Genomic DNA, 19,448 nt, shown 5'->3' on the forward strand with positions numbered 1-19,448 from the left:
TAACTTATCTATCTAAAAGACTTAATTTATACGGGATTACTGTCAAAATTTGCAAACATATTATTAAAATTTCAGTATTCCACGGTTTTATACGATATATTGATTTTTCTGCCCTATTAAACGATAACCTTCGAAGCCGGTTCAGTCGTAGTATTATTAGTCTCTCACAAGCAAAAAGACTTGAACCTTTCTCTCTCTCTCTCTCTCTCTCTCTCTCTCCTCTCTCTCTCTCTCTCTCTCTCTCTCTCATAGCCTTCTTCTCTCTCTCTTCCTGCTCTCTCTATCGTCTTTCCTCGCTTCTGAAGATTCCTAGTTCAAAGCGCCGATTACTGTAATTTACTTGGCAATCCACAGGTGCGCTTTTGTTGGTGCTTCTCCTTTTTTAGAAACTGCTTTAGCGTAATCTACAGCCGAATTTCTTGGAAGGCTACTTTTGTGCTCGATATGTGATTGCTGATCGTAACACGCGATCATCGTTAACACATTAAATCACACATGATCGCGTGACGCACATATGTTTGAGAATTGTCATAAATTCTACATTCTTATATATCAGATTATTCTTTCCTTTATTGCTTTGTGTTTTGATTAAAAAAGCAGAGCAGACACATATTTTATACATATTTTTATCAAAAAGGTTATAGTTATTCAATTATAAAGAGTAGGTAGTATGCCAAATTACATAACTTTTATATTTTAAAGTTTTTTTTTCATAAATATCGGAAAAATTAAAAATGCTAAAATACTGTGCTTACATAAACACATTAAAAGAATTCACTAAAAAAAATATTCAAAACTTAAAATAAAAACTTATTACGTCATATATATGCATTTGGAGAAGCGTTTCGCTGTTTGTTCTAGACAGTAAATTATTGAAATATATATACATTTTTTTTCAAAGAGTTTAAAAGTTTATTTTTACGTTTTATATTATGCTATTAAAGCTCCAGGCATCAACCCGCACATTTTTTCACAAAGAGACCTGCATATAAAGTATCGAATGTTACCGAGCTTCAGGCATTGCGCTTGCGGTCATCGGGGAAAAACTTGTCTGACTGGTCATGCATAAAATACATCCAGTCTATTGACACGAGGACCAACAAGAGCGAAGCACTTGGAAGAGCACGAGATTGCGGTGAAACGTACAAACCCTTAATAAATTATCTTTTTCTGATATCATTGCAGCGCGGAATTTACATAACATGAACTACACGTCTCCTTACAGCTTCCTGTTCTAATAAAAAAAACAGGTTCAGGTTTTGTATATTTATAAGTAATGCATGAAATATCTGCTAAACAAGGCTTATGTATTAGTTCGCGAGTTAATATTCATTCATAAGATCATATAATGCAACACGGTGATTTAATTCGCGTGTTATGCGGTGCCGCAATAATATAGATGTGGAAAGAATGCATAGTAGTATGCCACGACAAACTAATTACGACTAATTATATGATAAACACGGAAAGGGAACGCTGTCACGGCATAGTTGGCTCCGACTGATGGCTGGCCGCTCAACTTCGTGCGAAACAGGTCAAACAGGTGCGACAGAAGGCCTGGTGAGTGTATGCTACATTTAAATAAATATCTAACCAGTCCCAAGATAAACTTTCATGCGAGTTGACAGTTCGACGGCAGACTAACCCGACACGTATTTTTTCTATGCGTGTACGCACTCACGATAGAGTGTAAATTATTTCCTTACATATTCACATTGCAGTATGATTATTATATACGTATGTTATTACATATATGTATATCTCGATAAACTCAAATAAAATAAAGATAATTAAAAATATCTTTTTACATTCGACACAATATTTCTGATGTAAACTTATTAACTTAAAAATATAGAAATAATTGCCAAGAAAAAAATATGTTTTTTAAACAAATAAGTTATAAGCAACGAGACGTGTTCTTTAATATTGTTTGTGTAAGGTAGTTTATACATACAAATCATATACATATATGTTATATAATAAATATATATTAGATATATATTTTTTAAAACATTTAAAATTTCAATAATAAAATAAATAGAATTACAATAAAAACAATCAAATAAAAGTAATCTAATATCTAATACATATTTGACTTGTGTCATTTGAGTTTTGAGGTGCCTGTCACAATAGAGTGTCGTGATACAATGTTTTTTATTAGACCACTCGTACACACTCGACTATACGGTGACTACTTTACACCTTCGAGGCCACCAATGGAATGTTGTTACTCAGCGATGATAATACAGCTTGCTGATTATCGTGGAGCTCGAAGCCTCCTCCAGGGTCGCTTAAGATTACGTCGTAATGATGCCCAGACGGCGAACCGGTTACGGCCGGCCCCCGGACCCTAAGGCCCTGCCACTGCACTTATTTGGCCCCGGGACCGCCCTCCATCACTAAACCGATCCCGGAGCAGACGAAAATAAAAAGAAAAGGGCGCGAAGGAACCCACAAAAATTAACCACGCGCTCGCTCGCACCTGGTCCGAAGATGAAAACACGTAGTCAAACTGGCTCAAAACCCTTCACCGCAAGGAGAGACCTCGACAACTCTTATAGATGCTACTTCTACAGAATAATTTATCTACACGAAAGAAAGATCTATAAATAAAATAATCGTCATTGCAAAGATAGGCGCGAGCAAATATTGATGCGTTATAAATACAGCGTTATAAATAATTCAACGTGCTGCATGTAAATTTCGCTTAAAAAACTAATAACATCAATCACTGCTCAATACAACTGCTCGCACAGCACTCGGTGTTTAAATTAACGTTAACGTCGCGAATACAATGCGATAAATATTCGTGTCGATCCGCCCCCGCAATTTTTAATTCGTTCCATTACTCCGACGACAATGGACGACGGCTGCACGACGTTCCCAAAACTCCTTCCTCTCGATAACGCGTCGATTGTGAGCATCTCCGGCGCACAATACCGCCAGATAGTCGCGCGCTCCATTTTCAGGAAGATACAACACCCTCCCAGCTGCGCCAAAGGGGGCTGGACTTATAAATCCGACGATAAATCTATCACCGGCAAAAGCTGACCGATATCGTGCTTATGGCTGGTTGCCAGAGCCATCCCGCAAATCTTGTATTATACAGTCGCACGCAGGACATTCTCTTTCCTCCTCTATTTCGCATAGCTATACGTACCCTGCCAACTGCCACGGTCCAGCTCGTCTCTCCTCTTTCGCGAATGAGCGAGTCGTAAGAAACGATTTATTTCAGCGACATTATTTTTTCTATTTGCTACTTGGTCGTTATTTGCGGCCAGAAAGCGAAGCCCTTCGAGCGAATCTTCAAGGACGGGCGCTTCCTACATAAAAAAGTCCATAAATTCTCCGCGAGATATTCGACGCGCGCTTTCATATTTACACTCATATCTCATTATGCAAATGGCTGAATTCTACAGCGATCCATTATTAACGCAGAAAAATTAAAAAATTATATATGCGCGTATTTGCGTGGAGCAAATTTCATTAATTGAGTAAATTTTAATAAATTTTATTTATATTACCAACGAAGTTTGATTTAATCTTGGTAACGCGTGAATTTTCATTAATTTTGTTGTTTTGAACAATAGATTTATCCCAAAGTCATAAATGATTGCATAAGCACCGTTAAAGTTTCAATGTCCAACTTGTACTTCGTTAAGGGGATCCACTCTGCTAAATGAAACATTTGCGTGTCGGCAAATTGTATAACATTGTTAGTTACTTGGCGATGTCCACCTATGATATTACAGGGCGTCACGCTCCCATAGGGGAAGGTAAATAGGCGGTGCTCCTGCAAACTATCGTCCAGTCGCCGTCAGTAATATACATGTGGATCGTCGAAGCAACATGTGCCGCACCATAATTTGTCGTTAACTTCTTTCATACCTCTTCCTGCGATGTGAAACGTAGTCCGATCGAGGCGACGAACGGTTGTTATGACACAAACACCGAGATTCAAGGAAAGTGTGGAAGCAGGAATTCCGTACGTAAGAATTTTTCGACGTGTTAATAAGAGACTTGGATACGCAGATCACGGCAAATCGCTAACCGATAAATCTTCTGCACAAACGTCGCACGATGTTCAACGAACACGATATGAAAGCATCGTACATAGAGAATCCATTCCCAGTTCAAAGTACGGTGCCTATCGTAACAACTAATCCTACCAAAATGAACATCATTATACCAGTCATCCCCGAATCCATGCGCAATATCATGGACCTCGTACTGCTAGTGACAGGCGTTAGCCTAAATGCCTTCCTCGGTCTCTTCATCGCGTTAAATTCCACCATGTACAGTTCCACTAACTGCTACGTAGTGGGCCTGGTGTTTTCGAACGTCGTAATCCTGCTCGAACCACTTCAGCGAATAATTGAATGGATCTTCGATATACGCTTAGAGATGAACCTCGACTACGTATTTCTGATCAGCTTCGCCACGTCCATCCTGACGATAATTCTGCTGAATATCGAGGCGTACATTGTCATTTGTCAGAAAAATTCGCCCCTTCGCAAGTCGTTCTTAAAAATTTCGACAGCCATAAAAGGACTCTTATTCATATGGACAACGTGTATTATGGCGGTAGCCATGGAATTACATTTGTACGACCATTTCGAGAGAGATGTCATGCACGACATCTACGTTTCATCCACCGTTATGTTTCTCGTATTCCCGTGTTTCATTTTTATTATGCTCGATTACTTTATCATGTATGACCTGATAATATCGAAATCAATAAATGGAATGTGGCCAAGCAAAGATATCGAGCATTTTATTTTTCTGGGTAAGTGAAAATTTCACTTTAATATTTAATGCAAAGGTGACAATTATGTCAACGTTAATCTACAGATTTCTTATACTTTTTTCTTTATACTAAAACAACTTCTATGTTACGCAGTTGGTGTTAGTATGGGATTTTTTCTAACTATGATACCATATCGGATTACGAGATCCATGGCGTTCCTATCGAAATCTTACCATAACGACACAGTGATAGAGATAACTTATACGATGGTTAAAGTATACCCGATAATCCTACCAATAATATGTTTCGCAACATCAAAAGAGTTCCATCAAACACTTAAGGTTTGTAATATATCTACAAATATATTAATTCACAAAAATTAATCAAATTAAGAAAAATTAAGAAAATTAATTAATATAAAATTAATAATTCTGGTATTTCAGATAAGGCTACACTGTCAACGGCATAAAACTTCCGCCATAACATAAAAGCTATTGAGACAAAACAAGATATCAAAGTTATGCAATTCCAAGTAATCTATCTAATCTTTTGATAATCTAATCTATCTTGTTACGAATAAGTTTACTTCGTCAGAGAATGATAAACAATTAAGAATTTTAATCGACTCAACTGGCTATCATCGTGTCATGATGATAGTAAGTAGATTAGAATTCTTAATTGTCTATCTCATTACATTTACTCGGCAAGGTTTACCCGCGCATACACGTCACGTTTTTAGATACTTTATTATCTCTGAGAAGAACTTAAAATTCGCGCATGCGATAACCAAGCACATCCGCTCTCATGAGAGAGGAAAAAACGCGATGTGCAATCTGCACACAAATTTTTAAATTCACTGAGCTCTCTGTATGCAAATTAGTTTCCATTAAAATAAGCTTCTTCTTAAAAAATCAAGTATGTACTTATAAACTGTGTACTTAATTATAAGATAAGAAAATATCGTATTTTGTTTTGCACGAATCATAACAGATATTATTTTAGTAGATACATAAGTAAGCCTTATATGGTCGGACTGGATCTTTGTGCCTAATAATATTATTACTTGAAATTTATATACATTTTTCAACTCAGCAGATTACGCGCCGATTACTGTCGGTCGTAAAACGCAATCTCAAACTGTAGCTGAAATAATATAATCACATAATTAAATTAATAATCAATTTAATAAAACCGAAAATAAGCATCTTTAAAATCATTACAAAGGATTGTTGATATTATTTAAATAAAAAGTTTTTGCCATCTAATTATGTATGCAATACTATCACATTTTCATGTAACATTAAAATTTTTAAGTATTATATAAAATTATAAATATATGTTTCATTTAAAACAATGATAATAAGTTAATTTTTAGAAACTTTTGTTAAAAAGTTAAAACATAACTTATACGGTTTATATATCATCGACCAGCTCGTTGAATTAAGATTACATTCGGGTAAAAGGTATTTCCTCCAAGCCATTCAGCTGTAACGCGGCACTTCCTTTCTAACGAGAAGTCGGTGTTTATCAAATCGAGGATAAAACTGAGTTTACAACTACCAAGCAGCCTGCCTGTCCCTTCGCGATTAGGAATTCCTCTCGCGACTCGTTTCGTATTCCTTCCCTCGCAATTTCACGACAAGATCTAACAAGAAGGTATGCCAACGACGCGACGGTTATAAAGATTGAGCACGTGTATATTAAAACAAATAATGCAAGATTGCTGATAAAGATCCGTTCACACTTAAGTATTTATAGTATTTTGAATTTTAATCATCCTTTATAATTAACGTCTTAAGGACGTTCTCCGGTCCTTATACTAGAGAAAATCGATTTTCTTTAGATTTTCTTGAAACTGTGAATATACGTTAATTTAGGTGTGCTTTATGCGTGGTATAAATTTCAGTACCTCTTCCGGTATAAAAAATCAAGATACTGAGCCTCAAAGTTTCAATTTTTACCCAAAAAAATTTTTTAATTTAATTTTTTTTTAATTTTGGCATTTTTTCCTTATAGAACTCGACGAGAGGAGCAACTTTGGTCCTTTTGACCAACCTCGTATCTCTTACCGTTTGGCCTGGAAAACCTTTTCATTAGTAAAAGTTGAAACTTTGAGGCTCAGTATCTTTATTTTTTATACCGGAAGAGGTACTGAAATTTATACCACGCATAAAGCACACCTAAATTAACGTATATTCACAGTTTCAAGAAAATCTAAAGCAAATCGATTTTCTCTAGTATAAGGACCGGAGAACGTCCTAAAAAAAAAAAGCGTCTAGATCTAACTATATCTTGTAATCTCACGGAATTATCCTGAGAAACTGTAAAAACTCGCGAATTGGTAAAACTTTTAATTACTCTTTCTTACTTTTAGCTATTCTACTTTCTAGAAAACGCCAAACTAAAAAGCAGGATAATTTTGTATAAACAAGTTTCTTACGAAAAGTTGCAAGAAAAATATTTGAAACAATGTAGTTTTCTCTCCCTACATAAATAATCTCTGTAAAATACGCGAGATATATCCTATGTGTTGTCGGTGCGGAGAAAAGGAAAATCACGAAGAACCAGGAAATCGGTGAAGCAGAACGCTCAGACACAAACTTCCGGTTCGAAGAACGAACTACGTTTACCTTTCCAAATACGTATATTTCTCAATTGAGTTTCATAAGGTTTAAGTTAAGTTCACTGTTAAAAAGAAAAATTTGTATCTCATTAGCACTTAAAAAAAAATTGCTTAAAAAATATAATTAAACCAAAAATATACGATAATGTTACGATAAATTATTACGCTGTACAACGAACTTCTTACAAAAGTTATGACAGTAACAGATTCTTGTTGTTTTCCATATTTTAAATACGACTTAAAACTGCCAATCACGTATCTGTATTTATTTTTTTCAACTTTAGGATATTAAAAAGTGATTTTGCTTCTTATTTTCAGCAATTTTTCATTTTGTAACATTAATGTATCTTGATGCATATGTACTGTAAAGAGGGTATATTCATTTTGTGTACCTAACTTTTATGTAATATATTTATAAATAAAATATTGATAAAAATTCTAACGTCATCTGTTATTATTTAAAATACTGTTATTTAAAAAACAGATTGCAGCAAAAAACTAGAACGATACAGAGCCTTGCACAAGCTTAAAATCATTCATCGTTGTTATTTTTGTAATAGAATTGAAAACTATTTATAGATAGTATATACAGACCAGCCTCTAACTTTCTTCATCGGTTTGCACCACGCTAGAATTTGATTTACATTAATCTTTTCTTAGGCCTCGCGTCTAATTTACTCCTAAAAACATACGGTATCGAAAACATCGTTTTGTGCGATAAAAATGTTAGTGTAGGGAGTTTAAATTATAAGCACGTGCTCGCGTCCTTGCGGTCCAAATTTCGCAACACTGTTACGAGCGGTTTGCTCACGACGATGCATCAGCTTACATGGCTCTGCGTGGTTGGCGTTCTATAAATACATACCACGGGCGATTTAAAAATGCAGTGACAGTAACGCAGCCAGCGCTGTCTTGCAGCCGCATTAAAATATTTTTAGCCATCTCGTTGTCTTAAAAGCTCGGAAAGATGTAAAGAATTGTAAAGTAAACGGGCGAATGGCAAAGCGTGTTCTAGCTCGCAGCGAAAATCGAACTAGGCGGAGACCGGTGTTACAGGTGTATGCATATGCATAAACGCATCGCTGCACCGTGCAGGGGGGACATGGGAAAGGCGATAGACGCCACGCTGTTTGCGGTAGCCATCAGCGGAACGGATGAATGCGAATCGAACGTAACATTCACCCGACGCGACGTGTGAATGAAGCGACCGAGTACCTAACGCGGATAGAAACTCCATTCAGGCTCGCTACTGGAAAAAGCAGCGCGACTGTATCGATTGCGATCAACACCGAGTTTGACGTAGGGGACCGACGAACACCCGAAGCTTTGTCCGACCGCTCGCTTGCACCCTTGTGTACCCGAAATATACGCTCGCAGTCTTAATTATTAACTTTCCAGCGCGAGACGAGTGTGTGCTTCTTTATTGCAGATACGCGCGACGACAATAGTGCGATAAAAAAGTCGTCAAAGATAATTTTGGCAGCAGGCATACAGTATAACATAAATCTTTTTAAAAACAGCCTTTTTCTTCGAGGCAAATGACAACGATTATATCAGCATTATTTTGCACTATCACTGTGATCAACGTGTAAAATAAAAAGAATCCAGTACCGGATGCTTCACCAAACGTATCGTGCGGAATTTATGAAACATCCTCCCTCTCTCGACATAAATTAACGCGACCTTTATTTTCACGCTAGCTTATCCAAACACCGATAGACCCCGCGCTCCTGCATCCATCGTAGGGAAATGTTTTATCAAGTGCGGGTGCCTGAAAAGCCTCGAGAAATTTCTAGCGGGTGCAGCTGCCCCGAATAATGAGTTTGGAAATATACGGTGTGCAAGCCTCGCGCGAAACTCTCGTCTTGACCCGCATGATAACAGATTGCAGTCCGCGTTGTATATTTTACCTCAAGAAAGTTAAATAGCTGCAGTCGCTAAAAATAATTAACGCAGAACTTTATATTATAAAAGTTAATTATAGTACAAATTTATGTATGTTTTATAAATAAAATAATACATATTCACGAGTATTTGGTGGAATAAATAGGTAAGTGAAATGAATATATTCAGAAAACGATAAACATGAGTTTTCAGGATTGAAAAACATTTTAAAGTAATATTCAGGTGCAAATCTAAAAAGAAGAGAGAGAAAGAATTGTACATTATCATATTCAAGCTTTATAGCCTTCGTCCAAGTTAAGTTTAGTAACCGTTATAGGTTCCGGAATCGTTTCTGTTGAGTAAAGTCTCACGAAGTTTTAATGAAATCATAACTGAGAGATCCCGCGCGAAGTTATGCTCTCTTCGACATATTGCTCCTTTTGGTGCTTACGCGCAGCCACAGACAAAATCATAACTTTATACAAAATCCGTCAATATTCTTTATGAAAATAATTATATTGAAGCTTTCATGAAAAGATGGCAAGAGCACAATGTTGATTATATTAATTCTACCATAATAAAGATATACAATAGCAATACGAAATTAAAGAGTAGAGAAGTCTTTCTGACTCCTAACATTAGTTAACGAGAAATCGGTAAAAATAACACGTGGATTAAAAATTATCACACGATCATCGCGATAACAATTAAATTATTATGATCATCAAAACATAGCTTGAAATATGTTAACAGCTAACTCGATGAAACTGGCTGACTCTGTCTTATACCGTTGTTAATTTCGTCACACGTGTTCTCATAATTGTAACGAGAAATCGGTAAAAATAACACGTGAATTAAAAATTATCACACGATCATCGCGATAACAATTAAATTATTATGATCATCAAAACATGGCTTGAAATATGTTAACAGCTAACTCGATGAAACTGGCTGACTCTGTCTTATACCGTTGTTAATTTCGTCACACGTGTTCTCATAATTGTATTCATGTTACGTATGTGTGTATGTGTGTATGTTCGCTCGGTTTTCTGCCGTTCATATCGATCGAGCAATCGCAAATAAATTATTTATGAATTCCCGTCCGAACGAATACCTACAGAATACACCATCGATTTTCATCGTTGACATTTCGCATGCCCATCACGCAGCGAAGATGATTAAAAGTCGGTTCCTCCGGGCATGATTATTTTTTTCCATTCCTCGTACGATTTCGCGGTACAGCGATAAAGGTTAAAGCGTGATTGAATGTCATATAAAATAGCTTTACATTATGTATGTTATTATTTATTCAGCCACGTTAACATAATTTGAAAGACGGTATGATTTATGGAATTAGGGGAAATTTATATTCGCTATACAAATTATTCTGTCATTTTGTTTAAAAAATCATTATATATATATTTCAGTTTATGTTTTTATTTTATTATTACTATTAATATTTTAATTAGAGGAAAGACCCCGATTATGAGATACCACATCTATTTTGTGTGATTGCCGGAAGTCTATGGGCAGAATTGAAAAATATAGTAGGTCATTATGAAGGGAATTTAATAAGTTTTAAGATGCTGAAATGTAAAATTTAATTTAAATATTGATTTTTCTGAAAATTAGAAAAATGTAAAAAATAAGCTTTCAAAAAAATCGAAAAAGTGTGCTCCTAATATGAGAGACCCCGGGAAATCGCTAATAAAGTGCAAAATACATCATATTGCAATTAAAAAACTTTATTTAAAATTTTTGAAAGACAAATATAATGGAGAAGCATATTTGCAACAATCGTAAACCCACTTATACTCAATATTGTACCTAATCTTCCCCCTCCACCCTTCCCCCTCAAATCAAGGTCAGCACAGTCTTATAAATTCGTATAAACCTTCCCTTAACGTTAATATAGTATTTTCTCTTCTTTTATTACTATACAATAACTTTCATACTCCAGCAACCCAGGAGTACCCTGAGTATCTCATGTTACGAGCACCACGCCTTGCGGTTTCGCGATCACCAAATCTAATCTCTACAATTGAACAACTCAACATATCCCGTATTTTCCTATTAATACGACCTTACTCTATCGCTGCATGCAGAACTTATTGACAAATATTTATTAATTATATAATAAACAAGGTTTAAAGACTCATATCCATGGCACTTGACAACATCCAATTTCACAATTTCTTTCTCTGCAACGACTACACGCACGATCAAACAATGAATTTTCCACTAAATAGGTTTTATCCCAAGAGTAATAAGTTCATGGTGGAACCAACAGATAGGGCCTATTAGTTTAGTAGAAACCTTGCTGTCGCATATTAGGAGCCTATCTCATAATAGGGGACTTTCCTCTATCTCTTACTATTTCTTCCAATCTGGTTAAAATTTAAATCTCTACCGTGCATAACGCACCATTAAATTAAATCGCAGAATATTTATATTATATTTATATATTAAATGCGTGTGCGCAGTACAAGCGCGCTTCCCGACGAAACAACAGAATCAAGAAGCGCTTCAGTGTGCATTCAGTGGGAACTTACACGAAGAAATGAATGGATTTCTCTCACTCTCTTTCGTCGCTATCACGACTAAGAAGTCGATGTATGTCTTCGCCGTGTGTTGGAACCGCAAAAGGAGTCTTTCTCTATAATAAGATGAGTAAGATAGGGGCTTTGTTAACGAAGAATCTTTTGAAGTTTCTGGTTATGTGCCACTGTGCAAACGCGAAACAAAGTAAATGTGTAACAAAAGAACTTCGCGATATCTCAGCAAGTACCGCAAAAAAAACGAAAACGTGGATAATAAAGTCACAAAAGAGAAAAGACACATCGCGTATGTTTCTCTCAATTTAAGTAATTTCATTCCAATTAAAGTCTCTCGCTTTTGCGGGATTGCGCTGAAGAAAATCGAGGCGTTAACGAGTGGTGAAATTTTTTAAGTCGCGCATCTCGTAAACCGGCAGCTTCACTCTCATCTAAGAACCATGCTCGACGATCAATGTACTATCATGTGACATCCCATGTATATATATACCTACTGCCTGAGGCAATGCGTGGGTGGGCGTTTTGCGACGCAGCAACACAGGACCGCGGAACGTCAGCATCTCTGTGCAAACACAGGATAGGTACAGAATGGAGCGCCCAGTACAAATTCTTCGCTTTAAAAAAATGTCCAGCATGAGTCAGACTCCGCTGTGGCGAACGGAAAGGATGCTGCGCGAATATTTCGACACACACGTGTCTATTTATACATGCGCCACGCTATAGTCATATGCAGCTGACTCCAAATTTCACTTATCATCACTAACGAATAAATTAATTTTAATCTTTCAGAGATACTTGATTAAAACCGAATAATTCTGACCAGGATTTAATTAATGCGTTTTTAAAAACTTATCGCGCGTTTAGTTGTATAAAAATGGTCAAATGAAAAGTAAGTATTCATTTAAGATAAAGAAAACTTAAGTAATAACTTTAAATCATAACACTCTGACTATCTAATCTCGCTTGTGACTTCTCGTAATTATCAATAATCGAGCATAATTGCTTGCCTCGCGTAAAATGATTGGAGGCATCGCCGAGCTTATCGGCGTCTAACGGTAAACATCGAACCGCGATAAGAGCGACAAAGGCGCGCCACACACACGTTCGCTTGATTTAATTAGATTTTAATGAAGGAGATGTCTGGCACCGCCGATGCAGCGGAACGACTCCGTTTATTCCCTGCCCTGAAACGCTCCGATGTTATGACGTCCTCGTAAAATTTCTGCTCAATACAATCTCGCATTAAAGAACGAGGAGTGAAAGATGAAGAACGGTAGGTGGCAGCGATCGCATTAAGACCTAATAATTCTTTCTCTCTGGCCATATACTAACGATAAAAACTTTTTTCCAGCCAATAGAAAGATCATATTTTTACACTGCGACAGCAAGCGAAATAAAAAATAACGAGTTTTTTCGTCATTTATTATGATTCAACGAAATATTGCAATGCACATAAAGTGCAACGTCATGATAAATTAAAAAAACAAATTCAATCTCTATCAAACTCTGCCATTCCAAAATCTGGCATGCATTCTTTAAAATGCGATTAATTATCCTAAACTGTGTTTCAAAAGAAAGCAAGAGACAAAGGAGCAAAGAAAATAGACGTAAAAATAGTACTACAGCGATATTTTTACAATAAACAATAGATAGAGTAAAGAAGTAACAATAATGTCGCTTAAAATTGAATTATCTACTCGCAATTGATTTGACTCAATATATGGTTAAAATTTTTCCACTGTTTCATGAAAGAATGTATATAAAACATATATCATTATTTTTCAAGAACTTTCGCAATAATAAACTTTCGTGGTGATTCGATCGGAAGTCAAACTTCCTTATATATATTGTTGGAAATATCGCTTTTGCGATACATCGCGAAATATAAGGAAAGTAGGAGAGACGATGAGAAATATATTGTGCTTATGCGAATAGTGAGGTCCCTATCAAACATTTACATTGTGAATAAAAAAAATATTTAAAAAACAATAAAAAAATAAAATTCGATTTTTACTCTCGCAATAATTGCAACGAAAAGTTTTGACAAGATAAATCGCGTGTACTGACTTGTCTAAAATATCTGGCATTAAAATAAAATAAAATTGAACAAAACCACATAACTGAACAGAACAGGTAATTTGCCTGATTTAAGAAACAGTCATTGTGTCTATATGCGAAGTAAACTCCGGTTCGCTTTCGCATTTAGAATGCGAACGGCGAACAAAAGTACATAGTGGAACACGCTAAACGGCTTATTGTTCTTGAGAAGAAACAATGACGTATGGGCAAATTATCGGCAAAATTTTCCGGATAACAATGAATCGACAAACTGAAGAGAGGCTTATACCGCAAAAAAAAGAAATCGATTTGCGAGACGCGGCTCCGTCTCGTACCGCTTATACCGCAGAAATAAAGTACTGTTATTCGCAATATCGTATCTACCTTCTCGTTAGCGCTTAGAATGCGTTTTTAATTGCACGTTTCCAAGTTCGCTTATCTTACTATTGATATATCAAGTTGTGCACACTGTATGAAGTATCATAAAATGAAATAAGGTGAAAAAAGACTGCATTATCCAGATTATCGTTATATTTTTAAACATTGGACGATATCGAGAGTTGACTTTCTGCTTCTACTTGTCGTATGCAATTAAGCAGATGATCAATATCTGCTTTTTAAATTACGATTACACCGCCGCAGTCGAATAAAACAATTATGGCACTAATTGCGTAGATCGTGGACTAACGAAGTTCCGCATAATAAACCGGTTATGAACGCGTTACTATCTGCGACAATCTTAAAGCTGGAAGATTGAAGCTTAGAGCTTAAACGCGACATCACTTTCGAGATGTAACTTTCTAGATTATGTAAAGAAGAGAATATTAAAGATAAGTAGTGAAACATTCAAAATATTACCTATAATAATCAACTGAATAAACTCTCTGCGCGATTAAAACATCAAAACGGTTTTTTCATTAACGCAGATTAATATCTACGTTATAAAATAATTTTCCGACACAAATAAATAAATTGTCAGTCCCTCCTAAATTCGTCAAGCGTACTTTTCGATTTCCGGCTCGACATATACGTACAGCTCTAACGCTTTCTTCCAACAGTTTCGCAAATCGAAGCGAGACGTTCGTTAAACTCGGCAAATAAACGCTAATCCTGACGAAAGTGCAAGGCTAAGCTAGGATCTCCTACGCCGAATGCACGACGCGATTATGCCGTTTACGCGACACGCTTTCTGCTCGGCAAGGATGCCATTGCCGCACCACATAATCAAGGTCGCTTATCGCGATGGGATCGCGCAATTTAAATTCCTATCATTTACGCGCGTGCAGGTGGTCCCCGCGTGTTTACGCGGTCGTGTCCTTATTAACGCCGCTTGTTATGTAAACGCAACGACACATCCCGCGTTGTGGCCATCGGATTTATGTGGGTCAATGACTTTCCTTGCCGCGCATCTATACTAATATATAATTAGATAGAAAGACTGAACAGAAGTAGAAGGATGAAATCACTTTTAACTTAATATATCTTCGAGGAATGTAAATCGGTGTTTTCCTTGCGTGCGAACCCAGACAGCACGCATGCAAAATCGGGGACGTAAGACGTCTTAAAGATGTCTTAGTCCCCGCATCTACAATAGGTGTTTTAAGCCATAAGCCTTAAGAAATTGTTCAATCACAGTTGAATTTGAGGAGAATAATTGATTGTGATTGGTCAATTTCTTAGGGCTTAGGGCTTAAAACACCTATTATAGACTGGGACTTAGGGCCATTTTGACCCAGCACTGATTAACTTAAATCGTTGATTAGTCCATTGCTCATTTAAGCAGATTGACAAATGCGATTGGTCATTTCTAATGGACTAATCAACGATTAAGTTTGCCGAAGTGGCCCTTAAAGTTGTCTTACGTCTCGATTTTGGACGTAACGCTGGTCTGGGAAATTACTTCAAGATTCAAACGGGAATACAATCGATACAATGCAAAGTTTGCGTGGTTAGGTTAGGCAATTTCTCAAATTGCATCCCGTGTGTGCGAAATTCTCCATGCTTCGATATGTATGTTTTATTTTACGTTGAAACAAGACGTATCGCACTTACCTCTGCCGCATCCGCGGATGTTTCTCTCGCGAGGTTCGAAGAAGCAGCCCTCGTCACCGGAGCTCACGTCGGCATCGACAATCGCCGGTGGGCAGAGAGCGGTTGTTTGTCGCGCTCGACCAAACTGGTCGGACCACAATCGCAGTACCGTTTCGCCGATGTAATCCAGGATCAATTCGGAAACGTCCGCGTCGATCGTCGATGAGAACGCGTTGCGCGCACACAAGTCGAAAAAAAAAACGCCGCGCGATCTCTCTACGAGCGCAACGCCGTGATCCTCGTGACGCGCGAAATATAAACGAGGATAGTGTCACTGACTGATGTCGCACACTGATCGCCGACAGCGAATAAACGCGCTCGGTCAAAAATCCCGATAACGCACGTCGAGCGTCATCGCCGTTCGATCAACTCTCGAATTTCGGCCCGGTCTCTTTTCTCTCGCTTTTTGTTTTTCTTTCAATTTTGACGAACGGGAGACTCGACCGCGGTGAAAATCATCCATCCCCGAACACCCAGTCGGCCGCGATAGTCGGCGTGCACTGAGAAGACCGTGGCGAGCCACGCGACTCCGACGCGAAAGCGAGGCCGCGCAAGATGGCCGCCGGCGAGCGCGCGCTCGCATTGGTCGGCAGCGCCTTGTCAGGTGCGCGACGCGCGCGTTATCGCGCGCACGGCGCGATCGCTGGCATGAAGGAATCGCGACGATAAGGGAGCCGCGCTGCGATTCCTCATTGTCCCGGCACAAAGGTGCAATTGACACCGAGCGATACCGAATGCGATTATTGTCGTCGCGAGGGGAGAGCGGCTGGCCGACCTGTCAGCCGGTCAGATGTGACTCGCGCGCAACTTATTCAGGGCTGTTACTCTTCGACAGCTTCGAAGCTTCGAAAAATATATTTGCGACATAGTTACATTAGAAATTTGATTCGGATTTTGTCATATCATTTTATAGATGTATGCCTATCGCGATACTGTTATATTAGATTAATAATTGTATAATTTTGACTCTTCGACGCAAATCGCCAGCCCTATACTTCAGACCCCTCGCGTTTAAGCGAGTAAATGAAATAAATTCAAATTGTTGAACTTTACTTGTCGAACAAGTTTATAATATTACTATTGATCGCACGGTGTGTTTCAGTAAAAGGTCAGGTAACTTTCTGACAGCAATATGAGAATATTAATTCATATAAATGAAAATGCGCAAGTTCTCTATATTAGATCTAAAATAAAAGCATTTCACTATTGCTTACATTCATATTTTCAATTGTTACAAATATACATGTATATTCTTGATCGATTCTGTGAATAATAGTACAATTAATCGAAAATATCTTTAACATATAAATAAAAAGCGTTTTACTTCAGAAAAACATTAACAATTACAAAGTATTTGATTTTCTTAACAAAAATATTACCGCAATGCGATAATATGACCAATATCGACGTGATGAAAAATCAAATGTCGCGAAATAAATTCAAACGAAGACAACGCCGTTGTCACCTTCGTGTCTCAACCTCGCGGAATTTTAGGCGCGCGCGCGCTTTTATTGATATAATAACGTAAGTATACACTGTCCGACAACACTTTCCGCCGTTAAATCTATTTTTTCATCCGGCGGATGAAAGTCATCCCCGCGCGACGAATGCAGAAATTGGAAATCCCGTTTCAGCCACGAGCAATTAACGATCCCCGCGGCGGGATCGGAGCTAGGCGTCTCCCTCCCCCGGGGCGTTCGACCCTGCGTGGAATGCAAGGTAACTGCAAATTTCCGGTAGACTAGATTCTAAGCGGGAATGGGCGTGTAGCACTTCGTTCGAACTCATTCCGCCCGTCCTTCTCGCTCCGGCAATAACCTCGGGCGCCGTTCGCTTCCGATGATGCTCTCCGCGCGCGGCTCTTCCCTTTTTTACCTCATCGCCCCGATCGCAATTGCGCCTTGCGCCGCCGCCCGCCGCCTTTGCGCGGCATCGTCCTATCTCGTCGGGCTTTCTTTGCGTGGCGTAAACCAGTTATCGTCTCCCTTCGGATCTTGTCATTCCGCAATCCGCACGTCTTAACGCGTCGACGCGTGTAAACACGGGGTCCAAATTATTCCGTTACATCAAAGAGATTTCGAGTCCTTGATTTTGATTAATTTTTATTTGATATTAGGTCGCATTATTTTCAAATTTCGACAGAGCTGAAAAGATTGTTTTCTCCCCTCTTTATGTATCCCCCCTTGTCCTGAAAAGATGTAAATCCATAGCTTTAAGAATGTAAATAAGCGTAATTATCGTGCAATTTTATTTTATGAACTTTGCGCAAGAAACTTGTGTAAAATAGCGCGGATTTAATGGTTCCATCGGCAGCTCGGAACGTCAACCTTTCTGACAGATATTCCGATATCACTTCTCCCTAGTGCGGAGAAAAGAAACTGGCACGACGCGATCATTGCTACCTGTTTCTGCAACAGGTGTGCCGGGGTCGTTAAGCGAATTGCAAAAGAGCGACGATTCGCGGTATACGAGAATTACGAAGCGCGCGCTCGCGCTCGTGCTTATGCACACGCGAGAGCATTTGCGAATGGATCCCGCGGCCATGCATGTACCTACATGCATTCTAACACGACGCGGCTATTAGGTGTGCGCAGTCGAACGGATGCTGAAAATCGCTAATATATCACGATCCTGTCATTACGGGCTGCGCTAAACTGCTGATTTGCCGCAAATAACCGCGTAGCATAATCAAATGCGTACGTCGATCGCGCGAGAAGTGGTTGCATCATAATTTTGCATTACCTTTAAACTAAACGCAATCATATAAATGATACCATTACGTTTCTACGATCTTTACCGAAATTGATAATAGCTCTAAAAAACATAAGAAAAGTAAGAAAACGTCCAAGTTACTGCTTAATGATGATAAAATTTTGGATGAAGCTGCACAGTCACGTAAAGCTGTGAAGAGAGAAAATGCCATTCCATTAGATAGCATTACTGAAACAGAGAGACGAAGAAGAGAAAGAAACATGCAAAGAAATCTAGAAAATTTGATTCAGAGAACAAAGAAAAATTAATTAATACAGAGAACATCACTTTTAGATGTATTAAATCTGAAAGAGTAGAGCATTTAACTAGTGTTTCTGAAACAGAGACGAAAAAGAGAAAGAAACACGCGAAGAAATCTAGAGAACTTGACTCAGAGAACGAAGAAAAAGTAATTAATGATACGGAGAACTATTTCCAGAACTATTAAATCTAAAAAAAAAAGACCAACATATGGATAAGAAGCATATTATATCAAATGCCGATCTTTCTCCAAGTAATTTAGAAGATAGCGAATCCAAAAAAAACGCAAACACAAAAAGGCATCTATGGAAATGTTAGATTCGGAATCAGAGGGTCACTTTGTTAAAAGATTGAAAAGCAGGATCCATTTGTAGAGAGAATTATTAACGAAAACCAAACGTCAAGTAACGAGACTCAAAATGTGCAAAATTTAAGTGAAACTTTAGAAATGCCTAAATTTATAAAAAGAGAAGTTTCC

General features: G+C 37.9%; 2 protein-coding genes across 2 annotated transcripts in view; one reads left to right on the forward strand and one right to left on the reverse strand.

Annotated features, from left to right (window-relative positions):
- The window catches only part of LOC139779289 (uncharacterized), a 70,266-nt gene extending 53,827 nt beyond the window's left edge, over positions 1 to 16,439 (reverse strand). Inside the window, exon 1 of the mRNA XM_071717594.1 lies at positions 15,920 to 16,439. The gene's annotated coding sequence lies outside the window, so the exon portion shown is untranslated. The remainder of the gene's footprint in view (positions 1 to 15,919) is intronic.
- LOC139779303 (uncharacterized) lies at positions 3,848 to 7,812 on the forward strand. The gene is made up of 3 exons (XM_071717629.1): positions 3,848 to 4,786; positions 4,901 to 5,088; positions 5,191 to 7,812. Exons 1-3 carry the CDS (start codon positions 4,081 to 4,083, stop codon positions 5,233 to 5,235), a joined length of 939 nt encoding a protein of 312 aa, XP_071573730.1. The 5' UTR covers positions 3,848 to 4,080; the 3' UTR covers positions 5,236 to 7,812.
- Positions 16,440 to 19,448: the final 3,009 nt, after the last annotated feature.

The sequence above is a fragment of the Temnothorax nylanderi genome, unplaced genomic scaffold (genome assembly GCF_030848795.1).
Source record: "Temnothorax nylanderi isolate EJ_2023f unplaced genomic scaffold, tnyl_v1.0 TNYL_tig0218_pilon, whole genome shotgun sequence".
Classification (NCBI taxonomy): Eukaryota; Metazoa; Arthropoda; class Insecta; order Hymenoptera; family Formicidae; genus Temnothorax; species Temnothorax nylanderi.